This window comes from Myotis lucifugus, unplaced genomic scaffold (assembly GCF_000147115.1).
Source record: "Myotis lucifugus unplaced genomic scaffold, Myoluc2.0 scaffold_20, whole genome shotgun sequence".
NCBI lineage: Eukaryota > Metazoa > Chordata > Mammalia > Chiroptera > Vespertilionidae > Myotis > Myotis lucifugus.
This window is the reverse complement of record NW_005871068.1, coordinates 9,354,347-9,371,602: the sequence shown is the minus strand read 5'-3', so window position 1 is coordinate 9,371,602 and position 17,256 is coordinate 9,354,347. Positions and strand designations below refer to the sequence as shown.

Sequence of the window (17,256 nt, the reverse complement as noted above, 5' to 3'; positions counted from 1 at the left end):
TTGATTTTTTACAGAGAGGAAGGGAGAGGGATAGAGAGTTAGAAACATCGAGAAACATCGACCAGCTGCCTCCTGCACACCTCCTACTGGGGATGTGCCTGCAACCAAGGTACATGCCCTTGACCAGAATCGAACCTGGGACCTTTCAGTCCGCATGCCGACGCTCTATCCACTGAGCCAAACCGGTTTGGCTATAGGAAGAGTTTTATGCCTAAAGTTATGTGTTCTATTACCAGGAGCACTTTATAAGAAAGCAAGCATGGTCACAGACAAGAGCCTTCTTTTGATCAGAGAAAAGTAAAGTTGTTTCCTTAACAAATGTAAGTAAATAGAGAGAAAAACAGCTCTTAAATGTTCCCAGGTTGTTATCCTAAAGTTCTAATAAATAATTTAGAATCCAAAAAGGATTGAAGAAATCTGTGAACCTATAGAGGCCTAGCATTGATTTTAACAAAGTAAAACCCATTAACTTGGCAAAGTTTTGTACTATATAACAACAGTTTTCTTTAAAGTAAGGGCCACTGATGCAAATGCCTTCAGAGAATGGTTGAATATATGCATTCCCCACCAAAAAGCATGCAAATTATTAAAGTTCTAATGCCAAAACATGTCGAAGGATAGATTTAACTTGTAGTCTTCAACTTCAGATCCCCACGGTCAGAGACTTAACATATACTTTTTCCCCTTGGGACCTCTGCTTGAAATTGAGCAATACATGTTTTTGGGTTCTCTTGTAATGTGTTTGTTTGGTTGGTTGCTTTTACATGTGGCATTATTTCTTGGGAAAGAAAAACAAGCCTGAGATAACCTTACAAAGCACATTATGATGAATTTATTCAGTATCAGGTTAACAGCAGTGATAATAATGAATCACTGTGGATGAGATAAATCCATCCAAAGGAAATTTCATTGCAATTTGATGTTGGGTAAATGTCTCATTTAAAAAAAAATTGCTATTGTACATATTTTCCCTTCAGTTCATTGGTAGGATGTTTGCTTTAGAAAAGGAACTGTCTATTTCTCATTTTAAGAGGAATTATCATTATTCTTTTATAAACACCGATACAAAGGAGGGATGCTCAGCTCTCCCTGAGCTCTTATGCCTAGTAGAAGAGGAAATATTTAAGCTGAGCACTATAGATGAGTAATGAGTTTGACCTGCAAACCTAAGCTAGCCCGTCAAGGAAGTAGAAAGCCATTCAGTTTTACTGGGACTTGGAGTTAAGTTTGAAAGTGGGGAGTAGCAGAAGAGCAGGCTGCAAAGACCAGGAGAGAAAAGGCTCTTTAGACCTTCTCTGGTAGACTAATGTGAGGATTTCATCTTGTAGTTAATAGGTAGACATTATTCTTGATCTCCTCATCCTGGGCTCTTGATCATGGCCCATTCCTCCTACAACTTTCATTCTTTACTCAAAAATCACTGTTTATCTAAGCCCTTTTTTGCACTTTTTAAAAAATCCTTCCTATATTTTAAATATATTTTTATTGATTTCAGAGAAGGGGGTAGAGGGAGAGAAAGATAGAAACATCAATAATGAGGGAAAATCATTGATAGTCTACATCCTGCATGCTCCCTATTGGGGATGGAGACAGCAATCCAGGCAAGTGCCCTGACTGGGAATGGAACTGTGAACTCCTGCTTCATAGGTTGACGCTCTATCCACTGAGCCAAAGCTGGGCAATCCTTCCTATTTTTAACACACTATTTTCCCACTCTCTTACTGTTTTTGACTCCTGCATTTCCCAAGTTTCAGCCATCTGTCAATCCTTGTCACTATCCTCATGAGATGCTCTCACATGGACATCAGGTCTTCCACAAGGACAGAAACACTCAATCCACAAATGGGCTAGATTGAATGTGTCCTCTTGCTGAGTCTGCTATATATCTTGAGTATTTGTCCATTTTGCTTCTGTGGGAAAATTCATCATCTGATAAAAATTGAAAGTTACTTTCTGGAGCATATTAAAAACTCTGAGACAGGGTGACTGTATACTCTAAGAATTAACATGAGAAGCAAACTTGTTTAATTTATCTTTGAGAAAATGACCAGACAGTATTTTTCAGACTTACTTGAAAGCTAGAATCTGACAAAGGTAAGCAGTGGGGATGATCTTAAATAGGACAGAAGGTGTAACACAGTAGGTAAAAGATAACATGTCATACTTTTATGAAATTGTACCATAAAATTATATCTGGCATTTCAAAAGCCTCTATAGGGTTCATATTATTACATTATTACCTACTAGAGGCTTAATGCATGGATTCATGCACCCTCTTGCAATCCGGGACCGCTCTGAGGGATATAGTAGTGCACGAAGTGGCAGGTGGCTGAGGAGGAGCCTGAGCCTGGTTCAGGCACCACACTGCTCCCGCTCATCCAGGCCCTGCTGTGCCTGCTGTCACCAGTAGCACTGCCATGGAGGCAGGAGAGGCTCGCACCACTGCCTGGTGCCCAGTTGGTCAGGTGAGCAGTGCTTCTGCTATGGAAGTGCACTGACCACCAGGGGGAAGCTCCTGCATTGAGCGTCTGCCCCCTGGTGGTCAGTGCACATCATAGTGACCAGTCAAATGGTTGCTTAGGGATATATATATATATATATATATATATATATATATATATATATATAAAAATAAATATAATAATTAGTGGCCTGGTGCACAAAATTCGTGCACATTTGAAAGTGATTCATTAGAAGAAATATTTTAACAGGCTAAGCACCCAGTCACCGGTGACTGATACTATATTTTCCATCCAGAAGACAAAACAGGCTGGGCACTTAACGTGTTAATATCACTATTTGCCAAGTCCTGGGTGCGAGTATATGGTTCCTTCCTCCCTCCTGTCAGAGTTTGTGATGGCGCCCGCGGGGACGCAGAGTCAAAGCCAGTACCCCGTGGGACTGCGGGACTCCCTTGAGTCTTGGAGTCCCACAGCCCCGTGGGGCCGGTGCCCCAGGGGACATGGGGCTGGTGATGGGGATGAGTGTGGTCGCCGTGCCTCTAAGGAAAACCCGCCCTGGCCCCTCCCTGGTTACCTCCTGGGGCGTCAGGGCTGAGTGCAGAGCCAGTGGCAGCGGTGGAAGAAGCTGTCCTGGCTGGCTCTTTGCCTATCACGGTGGCGGGACTGCGGCAAACAGCAGAACATGCCGTGGTGGGAACGTCTCTATCAAATGAGCTGGGTAGGGGCTGTTTTAGAACGTGGCTGCCTGGCTACCAGGGTTCCATGTTCTGTTGGGCTCCATTGTCAGGTAGTGAGGTCACTGCTCTTGTCAGGAATGAAATCACTGCTCTTGTGTGGGGAGAAGCTCAGGGTAGGGGACCAGGCAGTGACCAGGGAGGTTTTCTGTCATGTTCATACCCCAGGTCAAGGCTGAGTGGTGGACATGGAGTGTGGGCAGCTCCCGCTAACTCAGGTTTATCCCGACACTGGAGCTGAATCTCATTTCCCCCGGGTGGAGGTGGAGTAAGGGTGGTGCCCTTTGCCTTGATGTTTAGCCCACGGGGCAATTCCCCCAAGTGACGGAGTCCCACAGCCCCGTGGGGCGACTTCCCCAAGTCCCCAGACTCCCCCATGCACCTCCTGGTTAACTTCCCTCCAGGGCCCTCACACATGCAGTGTCAAGCCCAGCCCCGCCCACCTACGCAAGCCCTCTGTGCACACAGCCATCTTGTGACGGCGTGAGGACCACCTAGGCTTTTATTAGTAAGATATATATATATTTTTTACTTGCCCAGTCAGTAATCTGAGTCAATAATTTGTTTCAAAATAAATGTTAACAAAATTGTAAGGAAACCACAGAATTGTATTCTTGACACATCTACTTGTTCAATGAAGGTTTGTTTTTCACTCTTCTGTTTTCCTCAGTCATGATCTTTTCTCTCAATCACTTTTTATCTCTTCTATTTTCCTATTTTGTCTAGCTTAGGGAATATTTTGCCAAGTCTTCTTTGCCTACATAGTTTATTCAGTTTGTCACTGTACAATGTCCCATAACTCCTTTTTAGCTTATTCTTTTTCTTCATTTGTCACATTTCATTTTCCATCTATTGTGTTTTCATATAGTTTTGAAAAGTTTATAAAATAAACTTCTTAAATTTCTGCAATGTTTTCATATAAAATGTACTGGGTACTTTTTCTCATATTTTTTCCCTATATAAAATTCTTCCTTGCCTGTAATCTTTCCCTTCCCTCAATTTGACCAGACTTAGAGGACTTAAATATATATGTCATTTTGTATAATTTAGGAACACTTTTCAATTTAAAAAGCATACAAGAAGTTGAGAATAATGCAGTAACTCTAAAACATGCTCCTTTTGCTCACTGGCCTCCATATATCTCTTGCCTACCCTTTCTTTAATAGTGTATCCGTTTTGTGCACCTTTGTCCCCTGAACCCCAGAAATTCTGATTCACTCTGCTTAGGATCAGATTCTTAGCTTTTAGATTTTGAAAAAGCTCTCTATGGGAGTCTAGAGTCTGATATGCAGTGCTTATTAAGAATGATGCTTTATATTTGAATCAAAACACAATAAGCTTTATAACTATGATGAATAATTCAACAGATTTAATTATGATTTTCTCTCTTTCCAAAACTAAGACTAGATGTTAATTGCCAGAGAAATAGATAAGGATGTCTATGACAACAGAACATAAATATGACATCAAAGCTTTTATAGGTGATTATTAATTTAGTATTTAAAATATTTAAAAGCTATAGAATTAAAATTAATTCATCTTTCACTAAGTGAATAAAGTTGATAGAGGTTTTACATTTAATTTTGTGAATCAAATTTTATCTTCTTCCAGGCTCAGAGGCTAACTGTAAAAGATTATGTACAACTTTTTACTTTCCGTTTTGATCCATTATTTTGCTATCTTACATTTTATTGCTTAAAACACTCCTTAAGTAGATAACATACTGTAAATACTGCTCCTGATTGCAAAACCTTCTCACACAAATGCCACAGATTATTTAATGATCTTTTCTCTCACAAAATTAAAAATCTGATGACACTGATTTGGAACTCGATATAAATGAGACTTAGATATAGCAATTTTAAATTGTTGCTTCATTCTTAGCTATTTAGTTCTCTCTTATCTGGGAAATAGAAATAACAAAAGCTTTGTTGACTCACAATTGGATGGTAAAAGTCATTGTAACCATCAGCCTTGAAGTAAAAGGGACAAAATAAAAAATACAAAGGAGCCAGTGGGTGTAGATTGATGGTTGAGCATCTACCTATGAACCAAAAGGTCACAGATAGGTCACAGTTAGGTCTATTCCCAGTCAGGGCATATGTCCAGGTTGTGGCTTGATCCCTGGTGGAGGGTGTGCAAGAGGCAGCCCATCAAAGATCCTCTCTCATCATTGATGTTTCTAACTCTCTATCCCTCTCCTTTCCTCTCGAAAATCAATAAACATATATTTTAAAAACATTTACAAAGGAAAATGGCTTAGACAAAAATTCCGAAGCAGCTTTAGTTTATAGCATTGTAAACCAGCAACAGGAATTGTTTGATTACTTAACAAAGATTCGGAAGGCATTTACTTATCATATTACTACTCAATCTATTGTTCCCAGAGCTGCAATATGGGCATCCCCTGAAGCTTGTTAGAAATAGAGAATTTGGGGCCCTCAAAAGACCTACTGAATCAGAATTGGCAGTTTAACAAGATCTCTAGGAGATTCTTATAGATGTTCAAGTTTGAGATGCACTTCTATAGCATACATCTAATGGGTGTTCCATTCATATTTAATAAGTATAGTTGTATATGATGGATACCATTGGGAGCACAAATTAGAGTCACAATCTTTTCCCTCTATGTTTTAGGCAAAGATTTTTCCTGACTTCTATGTTTTAGGCAAATATTTCCCCATTTCATAGTCATTCATGATTGCATGATTCAGCTAGTTTCCAAACCCTGGTGATTTTTGCCTTAACAGTTCATGATATCTCTAGCCTTTCCTCCCTGGTGCACTGTCAAAACTTATCTCCTGTCCCAGCTGTTTTGCCTGTGTCCGTGCCTTAACAGTTGCCTAAATCCTGCCCCAGAAACACAGATCTTGCTCTCACATTGCTGTATTTAAAACTTAAGTCACTTTCTGTTGCCTTCCAATGAATTACAAACTCTTTAATAAAAAGCAAAATCCTCTCTGGCCAGGCCCAATATACACCCAGCACCAAATCTATCCTTAAATTACCACCCTCATATATTGATACTAGAGGCCCATTAAATGAAATTCGTGCATGATGAGGGGTGGGGGGAGGTCCCGCAGTCCAGCCTGCACCCTCTCCAATCTGGGACCCCTCGAGGGATGTCTGGCATTCGGACCACTGGCTCCTAACCACTCACCTGCCTGCCTGCCTGATCACCCCTAACCACTCTGCCTGCTTGCCTAATTGCCCCTAACCACTCTGCCTGCCTGATCCCCCTAACTGCTCTCCCCTGCCAGCCTGATCCCCCTAACTGCTCTCCCCTGCTGGCCTGATCGCCCCTAACCACCTCTGCCTCAGCCTAGCCACCATGGCTTTGTCTGGAAGGATGTCCAGATGATGTTCAGTCTAATTAGCATATTACCCTTTTATTAGTATAGATAGAACCCATATGTATATTCCTGGTAAGATCATGGAAATTGCATACCAGAGGCCTTGCCTTCTGCCATCCTCTCACCCCACTGACCTACCAGGTGCCTAAGTCCTACTTATTCTTTAAATTCCAAATTTCCTCCAGAGGTCTCTCCTGCTCATCCTTCCACTGAGGTCACCCCTCTTCTGTCCAATATCGGACAACTTGCTAGCTAGTATAACACATCAAGCTCTGCAATTGATTAGACACTGCCAAAAATCCTAGAAAATTGTACTTATTTCTTTGAATCTCTAGGATGCCCAATGATAAGTATTAATACTAATGCTACCCTAGTGGTAATGAGACTGAACTCCTCCATCCCTCCCTCCTCCTCGTCTTCCCCCTTTCTTAATAGATTCCTGCGTTCATTCAACATATACTTATTGAAGAATCTTATGTACCAGGTATTGTATTAAGCATTAGGTATACAATCATGAATAGGACACAATCTCTGACCTCAATGAATTTATGGTGTAATAGGAATATAGACACAATTTGTTATAAAGGGGTATACCTATTACTAAAAATGATGTCGTGTGCAGCAATGATCTGATCAGGTGGTAAAGAGTGAGATGTAAGTAATGGAGCAAAGGCAACTGGTTTCAAGGAAATATCACATGTTTACTACAGTATATCTCATGCACATTTTAGAGAGTATGATCAGGAAAGCTTATGAATAATTCAATGACTGTGTATAGTTTTATATTCTTTGTGAGATATTGTGTCCCTGGAATAATGGCTTTGTTATAACTTGTTACTTATTTATCCAGTCTGTCTTTTAGCTGTTAAAGTTTTACTACCCAAAGTTCTAGCATTCAAAATATTGCACAATAGTAGTAAAAAAAAAACACCAAGAAGTTTATGTGGAATGAGAGTCTAAGGGAGAATTGACCCAGTCTCAGAAGATAGGCATTCATTCATCTCTTTGGCAAGCATGTTCTGGGGTTTACTCTGTACTTGGCATTGTCTCAAGGGATAAGGGAATATAAGAGTATTAGATGATTAGGAACACATCTATTAGAAAAGTGTTCTGCATACTGACTTTATACCATTAGTACATAAGGATTTGCAAATCCTTTAGATTTGGGTATCTCAAGTTCTCATATTATTTTGTTTTCTAAACTTCACACTGAAGAAATGGTTATTTTAATTGCCTTACCAATTCTAAATTAACTTTTTAAAAACAGACAGAATATCATTTTAATTTAATGCTAAAAAACATTTTTTTGTTTTACGTATATTTGTTATAGTCTATTTTTAATGGAACTATTTTTCCTGACATTTTAAAATTTCATTCAGTATAAAAAGTAGAAGATATTTAAGTTTGACACCATCAATGACTCATAAAAACGTGCTGGTGGTTATAGATTATTTTTAAATTTAATGCTATACCTTAGGGATTTATTGATAGGCTGCCCCTGAAAGCAATTATTTCTTAGTTTCATAATGCAAAATATATTGATAGGAACAGAATTTGAAATAATTTTCCTTCTAATACAGTGATGGTTTTTGTTTAAGTATTTCTAGAGATTTTTTCTTTCTTAATGCTGTGACTAAACCATGTAGGGTCTTTTTCACCTCTTATATTGACTGTCACTAACAAATCCAAATACTTTTTTCACGTTAAATTTTACAGCACTTCATAGACTATTAAACATGGAGCATCCTTCTGGGGACAAGAAATCGAATTTGCTCTTGAGAAGGTTTTCAACTAATTGATTTGTGGGACATTATAGCATCCTCTAGCTGACAAGCTTTACAAATATAAAAACTGGAGTTGAACTGAGAGAGCGCTTTTTTTTACTAACCCATAAAAGGTGTCTTTCTGCCTTGTATCCTTAGGATATAGATGTGTCAGTTTCATAGAAAAACTTTCACATGGAGCTTTTTTATTTCTTCCTCTCCCAGCAGAACCACATGTGGTAGCACATTGTTTAATCTTTTCTCAAATAAAAGGACATGGGGCTTCATTTTTGTTTTGCCTTTTTGGTATCTTACAGGAACTCCAGGATGGCATCGGGCAGCGGCAAATTGCTGTCAGAGTATTGAATGCAACTGGGGAAGAGATAATTCAACAGTCCTCAAAAACAGATGCCGGTATTCTACAAGAAAAATTGAGCAGCCTGAATCTGCGGTGGCAGGAGGTCTGCAAACAGCTGGCAGAAAGAAGAAAGAGGTAAGGAGACAGATAAAATAAGAATTTTACAATTTAGCAGAGGTATTTAAGCTATCCTTTAAAAGAAAGATTTTGTGTAAGATTATAACCAGGGTGAAAAGCACTAACATTAAGGAACCTATCAGCAGTTAATCAATAGCAATAATACATTTTTCTTTCTTTTTCTCATGTACTGAAATGTTTAGTTGTTGCTAGTTAAGTAGGAAGTGCTTTTCTGCTACTTTAAAGTTTCAAGTTTGTTTTAAAAAATCCCATTATTATATAAATCTGAATGTATTCAGTATATTCCAACTTTAACAAACTGAGGACCAATGCTTTTTAAAGGAAGAGAAGAAAAGAAAATTACAAAGGACTATTTTGTAGCAAAGCTGCTCTTTGGCTAGATTTTTTAACAGCTACAAATGTGACTGTGATGCTCAAAAACATGATAGTAATATTTATCTTTTAGTTTCACTGCATTTGTTAGTACATTCTTGAAGAGGGACATGGGTCAAAAATTTTCAAATCTGAAGGGGAAAACAAAATCTCAGAAAGGTTATTGTTGAATTCATTCATCATTTAACTTTCCCTTGGAATGCAATGAAAGCACAGAAAGCCAAATGCATGCTGCTGCATTTGGAAGGCATAAATATTTTTATAAATGTGATTTTGTATTATGCTCCCAGTTGTTGGTACTAATGTTTCCTGTTTCATAAGGGTGGACTTGGCCTTTATTTACCAAGTGAGACTATTGTTGTGAACAATAAAAACTAGGTTCTGTTGGCAAGTTCTTGCTTCCTACCTATTATTTACATAATAGGTGAATTTTAAAAATATATTTATTTATTAAATTGATTGAGGTGACATTAGTCAATATGAACATATAGGTTTGAGGTGTGAGTTTCTATGTTATAAGGTGTGTATATTGCACCATGTGCCCACCACCCCAAGGAATTTTTAATATTCAGAAAGCTAAAACAACTCATTGATAAACATCTTGGTGAGGATTTATTAGAAAAGTTTTGGAATTGTGCCCATTGTCTGCCCACCTGCTCTTGCCGCCTTTGCTCATGCTGCATTATTCAGAAAGTAGATAGAATGCATATTTCTGATAAAAAGGATATGTCAGTCGATCTACACACTCTCACACACACACACACACACACACACACACACACACACACAAACACACACACAAATCTTGCTAAAGTTAAAAAATAACAGGATCATCTAAAAACCATTTTTATTTTAAATCTTGGTTTAGAAAATATTGTCATTTATACATTGATTAGTAAAGACTCAAACTTTGTAGTTAAAATTTTTCCTTGAGAAAGGCATATACCTATTTCCTAAGCTGAAATCCTTCTATTAAACACACAAATATCCCATTATTTAAATAACTGATATGTTTATACTATGAACAAGTTTAAACCTGTATAATGTCAGTTTTGAACTAGACTCAATCTAGTTTAAAATAAAATGTTAAGAAATGATAAGATTAAGAACAATTGAATAACATGCTAAAAAATAAATATCTTCAATTCATAAAATGGGTTCAATTGATTAGAGGGTTATTCTTTACTGTTTATAAAATATTGTTTCTCGCTTATATATTTCTTTTTTCCTGTTTATTGAATTGATTGGAGTGACACTGGTTAACACATTTATACAGGTTTCAGGTGCACAATTCTATAATACATCATCTGTACACTGTATTGTGTGTTCACCACCCCAAGTCAAGTCTCCTTCCATCACCATGTATCCCCCCTATACCCTCCTCCACCCCACTGCCCCTGGCAATCACCACCCTGTTGTCCATATCCATGAGTGTTTTTCTTTTTATTTCTTTTTTGTTCAATCCCTCCACACACCCCTACCCAGCACTCCCCACAGCTCTCAGCCTGCTCTTTATGAGTCTGTTTCTCAATTTTAAATATCTTATTCATAGTATTTGAGTAGAGTATATTAATATTTTTTCAAAAAACTCTTTTTCACCTGAACTTTTAAAATCATGTTGTTACTGATTTCTAAATGCAGATTAGAACTTGTACATGAAGATAGAGCAATGTATTTGTTTTACCAAATAAGCTCTATAGTTCTAGATCCTTCTAAGTTTATAGAAAGTGGTATATACTGACTCTGTTGTGAAATATTACACAAATTGTAGGTTAATTAGAGCTAGGAATTTGGCTGTAATTGGTTAGAAAAATGTCTCCCATTTAAACATTTGACCTACATTAAATACTGCTTTTTTGTGCTTTAAAAAGTCAAGATCAGCTTCCTTGAGGTTGATTTTTTAAACTCAGCTTTTAAAGTTGTCAACTTCATGTTACACTTTAAAAGTAAATGTTAGCATATTCAAATTTCCACTGAGATCAGTTTTGTAGCACACTTCCTCATGATTTTTATATCATTTTAATTTTATGAAATGTGAAAAAGTAGTAAAATATAAGTGCCATTTCTTCCAATACACACAGCTATTTCCAAGCATCCAGTAGGAAATAAAGTAAATAAAATATTTTATAAATAATATGTTAAACTAGCAATTGTGGAGGGCTGTAATCATGAAACTATTGTTAATCAATGGCATGCTTTCAATTCAACCCAAGCAGAAATTTGAAGGAAATAGAAATTATTTTTTGCACAGGTGAAAAATAAGATAGTTATTCAAGTTGAAAACAGTATTCTTAGTTTGCAGTGGACTATAAATACAGCTATTGGAAATATTTAACATTTCTTAGTCCATATACACAATGAAAGAATGGATAGAATTTAAGTAAAAAAGTCTACAAAAAGTATTTGTAGCATTCTAGCTACATAATTTTAAACCTTTCTCCTTGAAAGTGCAAGATATCAGAAATATGAGAAGGAAATGTTCAGAAAAATTCAAATAGCAATAAATATCCATTAAAGTTAGTCTATGTTGGAAGTAAATGAAGTATAAAATATAGTCAATTAACTACAATTTATGATAGAATATTCACTGTTGCCTCAATTATGTAGCAGAGGAACGGAATAACGTCTATAGCTTTAAGCATTATAGTAATAAGTTTAATGATGGCTTAGCCTCCAAAATGGTCTTTATAAATTTTTATAAATTATAAAGATGCAAATGAAAACATATAGGCCATAAAATGAAATCATAGGTTAAAAAAAGCAAGCTTGTGTATGAAGATTTTTGAGCCCAAGTCCCTTGATAGACTTCAAGGGGGTACTATGAGCTTTAATTGTGGGGGGCGGGGGTGGGGCGGGAAGGGGGATTGCCTCTTTGTTTCACTAACCTCTAACTGAAATTGAGCATTCTCTTCCATTCTGAATGAAGGCAAGAAACCGAAGTAGTACTAGCAGTACCTGTGAAATCACAGATGTTTTCATATCTCATTAGAGTTAGTACAGACATCTCAAAATATTATTCATGCTTATCACTACTTCAAAACTGCAGTGGTTATTAGATCCACCACAGGATCTTATTAATATGTTTATAATAAGTAATCACTTGCATTACTATATCCCACATTTGTTTTTCTAATAGCTTATTAACTATACTAGTATTTCAATATAATCGGTATCCTTTGGAGTCCTGTGTATTTTGTATTATGGATTTACAAACATTATTCTGAGACGTTTCAGGCTTCACCAGATTGTCAGTGGGGTCCATAGCATGAAAATTATCTTAACTCTATCTAGTCATCTGTTTGTCTGCCCAGACCCCATTCTTATGTGCTATTATTTCAGTCCTTTAGATAGTACAGTCACCATCCTCATACACTCCTTTTTTTCTGGAGTATTTCAGCAGATGTATCAGTCAAGAGAATGTGAGTAGGTAGACCTTCGAGCAATGGATTGCTGACAACATAAGGAAGGGTATTTTACTTAAAATAATGTCAGTTGATAAAAGGTTGAATGGAATAGGGCAGCAAGGTGGTGAGCACTATCCCTACATTGAGTAATCTCTGAATCATAGCCTATCTATACTAATAAAAGGGTAATATGCAAATTGGTGTCAGGACACCCTCATGCAATGACTGAACAGCAGGCTGCGTGGGGCAACCAGGCCGGCAGGTGAGGGGTGACCAGGCCAGTGGGGGGGGAAGTTAGGGACAACCAGGCTGGCAGTGGGGGCAGGTATGGGTGATATGGGTGATCAGGCAGGCAGGCAGAGGCTGTTAGGTGCGATCAGGCAGGCAGGCAGGTGAGTGGTTAGGAGCCAGCGGTCCTGGATTGTGAGTAGGATGTCCGACTACCAGTTTGGGATCTGGCCTAAACCAGCAGTCGATATACCCTGAGGGGTCCTGGATTGGAGAGGGTGCAGGCTGGGCTGAGGGGACCACCCCCACCCCGCATGCACAAATTTTGTGCACTGGGCATCTAGTTAGCAATAAAAGGTGATCTCATGACAGTATGTCTCCTTGTCCCTTTAGACAAATGTGATATTACTTTCCCTATTTCAGAGATAAAGCAATTATTGTACTAATGTAGATTGAGGAACAACAATTCTAATTTAAATGTTACCTGATCAAAAATATTTTGTTCAACTTTTTTAGTGACAAATATCAAGCATATAGAAAAGTAGAAGGAAAGTAGCAAAATGAATACCCATATACCCATATATCCTCCTGTCCTCCTAATTTCTTAGATTGAACAATTAAAATTTAACACAACCATATAAGCTTTTCCTTTTTCACTCTTCTACCTCCCTCATATCTGCCTTTCCCTAATCTGGGAAATAATACACATACACACACTCACACACACACACATACACATACACATACACATACACATACACATACACATACACATACACATACACACATTTTTCCTTGTTTCAATGTTTGCAAGTAAGTTATAAACATTCTTATATTTCATCCTAAATACTTCAGCATGCATCATCTGAGAATAGTGGCAGGCTGTATATAACCATACTTGTTTTTTATGCTCAAGAAAATTAAAAATAATATTATATTATTACTTCATATCCTGCCCATATCCAAATTTCCCCATTGGTTCAAAAATGTCTTCTGGGTTTTTGTTTTCTTTTGTTTTAGCTTTTTATTGAACCAGCATCCCTTCCTGTTTCATCCATTGCATTTGCTTTTGTAGGGGAGAAAAAAACAACAACACTTTTTTCCTCTACCATCTAAGGTTTAGTTTTAGAGACTGTAAGTTAAACTGATAAAAAACACCTTAATAAGAGAACAAGCATACAAATTTTATTTGATGTTCATATGCTTGTGTGGCATGAAGGGCTTCATGGAATAGAAGTAAAAACCCCAAAGAGCTTATATACCATTTAAACAAAGAACAATAAATTATAGGGACAGGACAAGATAAAAACAAACAAACGAACAAAAAAGGTTTGGTTTTCTTTTTTTAAAGTATAAAAGTAAACATTTATTTATAATAAGAACATAACAGGAAATCACAATGTTTTCAAAGCTGACAAATAGCAAAATCTAGAAAAGTAGCATTAAGTTTTCATTAATTAAACATCTTTTTTAAATTTTTTATTAAGTTATTACATATGTGTCCTTATCCCCATGTTACCCCCGTCTCCCTCACTCATGCCCTCAGCCCCCTGTTGTCTATGTCCACTGGTTAGGCCTATATGCTTGCATATAAGTCCTTTGGTTGATTTCTCCCCCTTACCTCCACCCTCCCCTACCTTCCCTCTGAGGTCTGACGGTCTGATCAATGCTTCTCTGTCTCTGGACCTATTTTGTTCATCAGTTGGTTTTCTAAGGGTGATATATGGTGGGGAGGTAAATGCAGTATATGAGGAAACTAGTGGAAGATAAGGAATATTTTAGGCAGGTGTTTTTTTTAGTAAGGTTTCTTTATGCAGGTTCAAGGTGATGTTGTCTCCAGTGATAAAAAAGTCATCTCCTAGTCCTGGTGCAGGAAAGGAGAGAAGGGATTACCTTTAGGCAGAAACAGAGAGTAGTAGAGAGTTTTTCCTATGTCTGCTATTTCTCAGTTGCCTTCAGATCAAAATAATCCTTATGCCAAAGTGGCATATTTTGAGGTGGCAATTTCTGATCCCCTCCAGCTATTGTATTTCCTCAGTCTCTTTTATTCTAAAACAGCTCTACCACCTTTTACTTTTTACTGATGCTGATATCTGAAAGAGACTAGTACAATATCCTAAAAAAATCTCACCTTTCTGGATTTGTCTTATTTTTTTTTCCTCCCTGATATAATTTAACTTGTACTCTATACTTTACATTTCTTGTAAACTGAAAGTTGGGTCTAGATGAGACTTGAAAAATTCAAGTCAAATGTTTTTGGCAAGAATACTTTATAGAGGATCATATGTATTCCCTATCACATCCAGAGATGCATAATATGAGGTAGTTCCACTCTAAATGCTGCCAAGTTTGATCACTTAGTTAAGGAGTGACTATCTGATCTTGAAATGTAAAGTAACATTTTTGTCTTTGAAATAAGTAAGTCATCTTATGGCTTTAATATCCATTGGTGATCTTTATCTATCTCACTTATTACATTGGGGGTTGCAAACTGATGATTTTCCTTATTCTGATATGATCCTATGAATTGATTTCTTAAAACACACACACACACAAGAATATGTTTCTTTTTTCCCTCTCTTTGATGTCAATATGGACTTATGTGTTCTTATTTATTTAATTTTTTATTTAATTTTTTATTGATTAAGTTATTATATATGTGTCCTTATCCCCACATTACCTCCCACCCCCCACCCCCACTCATGCCCTCACCCCCTGTTGTCTGTGTCCATTGGTTAGGCCTATATGCTAACATATAAGCCCTTTGGTTGATCTCTCCCCCTTACCCTCCTCCTCCCCTACCTTCCCTCTGAGGTTTGACACTCTGATTAATGCTTCTCTGTCTCTGGATCTGTTTTTGTTCATCAGTTTATGTTGTCCATTATATTCCACAAATGAGTGAGATCATGTGGTATTTATCTTTCTCTGACTGGCTTATTTCACTTAGCATAATGCTCTCCAGGTCCATCCATGCTGTTGCAAATGGTAAGAACTCCTTCTTTTTTACCATCTCGTAGTATTCCATTGTGTAGATGTACCACAGTTTTTAATCTACTCATCTACTGATGGGCACTTAGGCTGTTTCCAAATCTTAGCTATGGTGAATTGTGCTGCTATGAACATAGGGGTGCATATATCCTTTCTAATTGATGTTTCTAGTTTCTTGGGATATATTCCTAGAAGTGGGATCACTGAATCAAATGGGAATTCCATTTTTAGTTTTTTGAGGAAACTCCATACTGTTCTCCACAGTGGCTGCACCAGTTTGCATTCCCACCAGCAGTGCATGAGGGTTCCTTTTTCTCCACATCCTCACCAGCACTTGTTGTTTGTTGATTTGTGGCATTTCTATACACCAATAATGAGCTTACAGAAAGAGAGACTAAAAAAGCAATCCCATTTACCATCGCGCCAAAAAAATTAAGATACCCAGGAATAAACTTGACTAAGGAGGTAAAAGGCCTATACGCAGAAAACTACAGGACGTTGAAAAAGGAGATAAAGGAAGACATAAACAGATGGAAGAACATACCGTGTTCATGGATTGGTAGAATCAACATCATCAAGATGTCCATACTACCCAAAGCAATCTATAGATTCAATGCACTCCCCATTAAAATACCAATGGTATATTTTACAGACCTAGAACAAACTTTCCAAAAATTCATCTGGAATAAAAAAAGACCCCAAATAGCTGCAGCAATCCTGAGAAAGAAGATCAATATGTTTTAATGAATTATAGTCATTAGTCTTGTTGATGCTCACCTTTACCAAATTTGACCAGCAGCACTTCTTTCAAACTTCTTATTTTAATGTCCCAGGCTCATATTTTTCCTGCCCCAGTTTTGGAATCAACAATTTCCCCAAGGGCCTTTGATTTCTTTGGATGGGAATGGTATATAGAAACCGAGATCTGGGTAGTAACCCCTTCTCAAAGGAACACTGCCACCTTTCTTTGCAAGCAGTCCTAGGGGGAAAATGTTTTCACATTACTTTTGTAAGAAAGTAAAAATATATTTCTTATATATTCAAGTTCACAGTAAAGCTAGACATATTTAAAAGCCCTTGTGTGTAAGACATCATGTAAAATTAGTAAGTTTTTTTAATATATTTTTATTGATTTCAGAGAGGGAGGGAGAGGGAGAGAGAGATAGAAACATCAATGATGAGAGAGAGTCATTGATCAATTGCCTCCTGCACACCCTATAATGGATTGAGCCTGCAATCTGGGCATGTGCCCAGACAGGGAATTGAACCGTGACCTCCCAGTTCATAGGTCGATGGTCAACCACTGAGCCAGTCAGGCAAAATCGGTAACTTCTTATTCATTTCAATGCCTCTATTTCTGAATTTTTGAACCAAATTTTATCTGTATATAATATATGCTAGCTTGCCAAGCAAATTAATGGTGTAAGTAACCTAATGGGATGCATTCCTAAAAGTA

General features: G+C 37.4%; 1 protein-coding gene across 1 annotated transcript in view; it reads left to right on the top strand.

Annotated features, from left to right (window-relative positions):
• DMD (dystrophin) overlaps positions 1-17,256 on the top strand; it is a 2,279,750-nt gene that overhangs the window by 1,393,366 nt on the left and 869,128 nt on the right. The window contains exon 45 of the mRNA XM_023751347.1: positions 8,630-8,805. Coding sequence (XP_023607115.1) covers positions 8,630-8,805 — 176 coding nt within the window. The remainder of the gene's footprint in view (positions 1-8,629; positions 8,806-17,256) is intronic.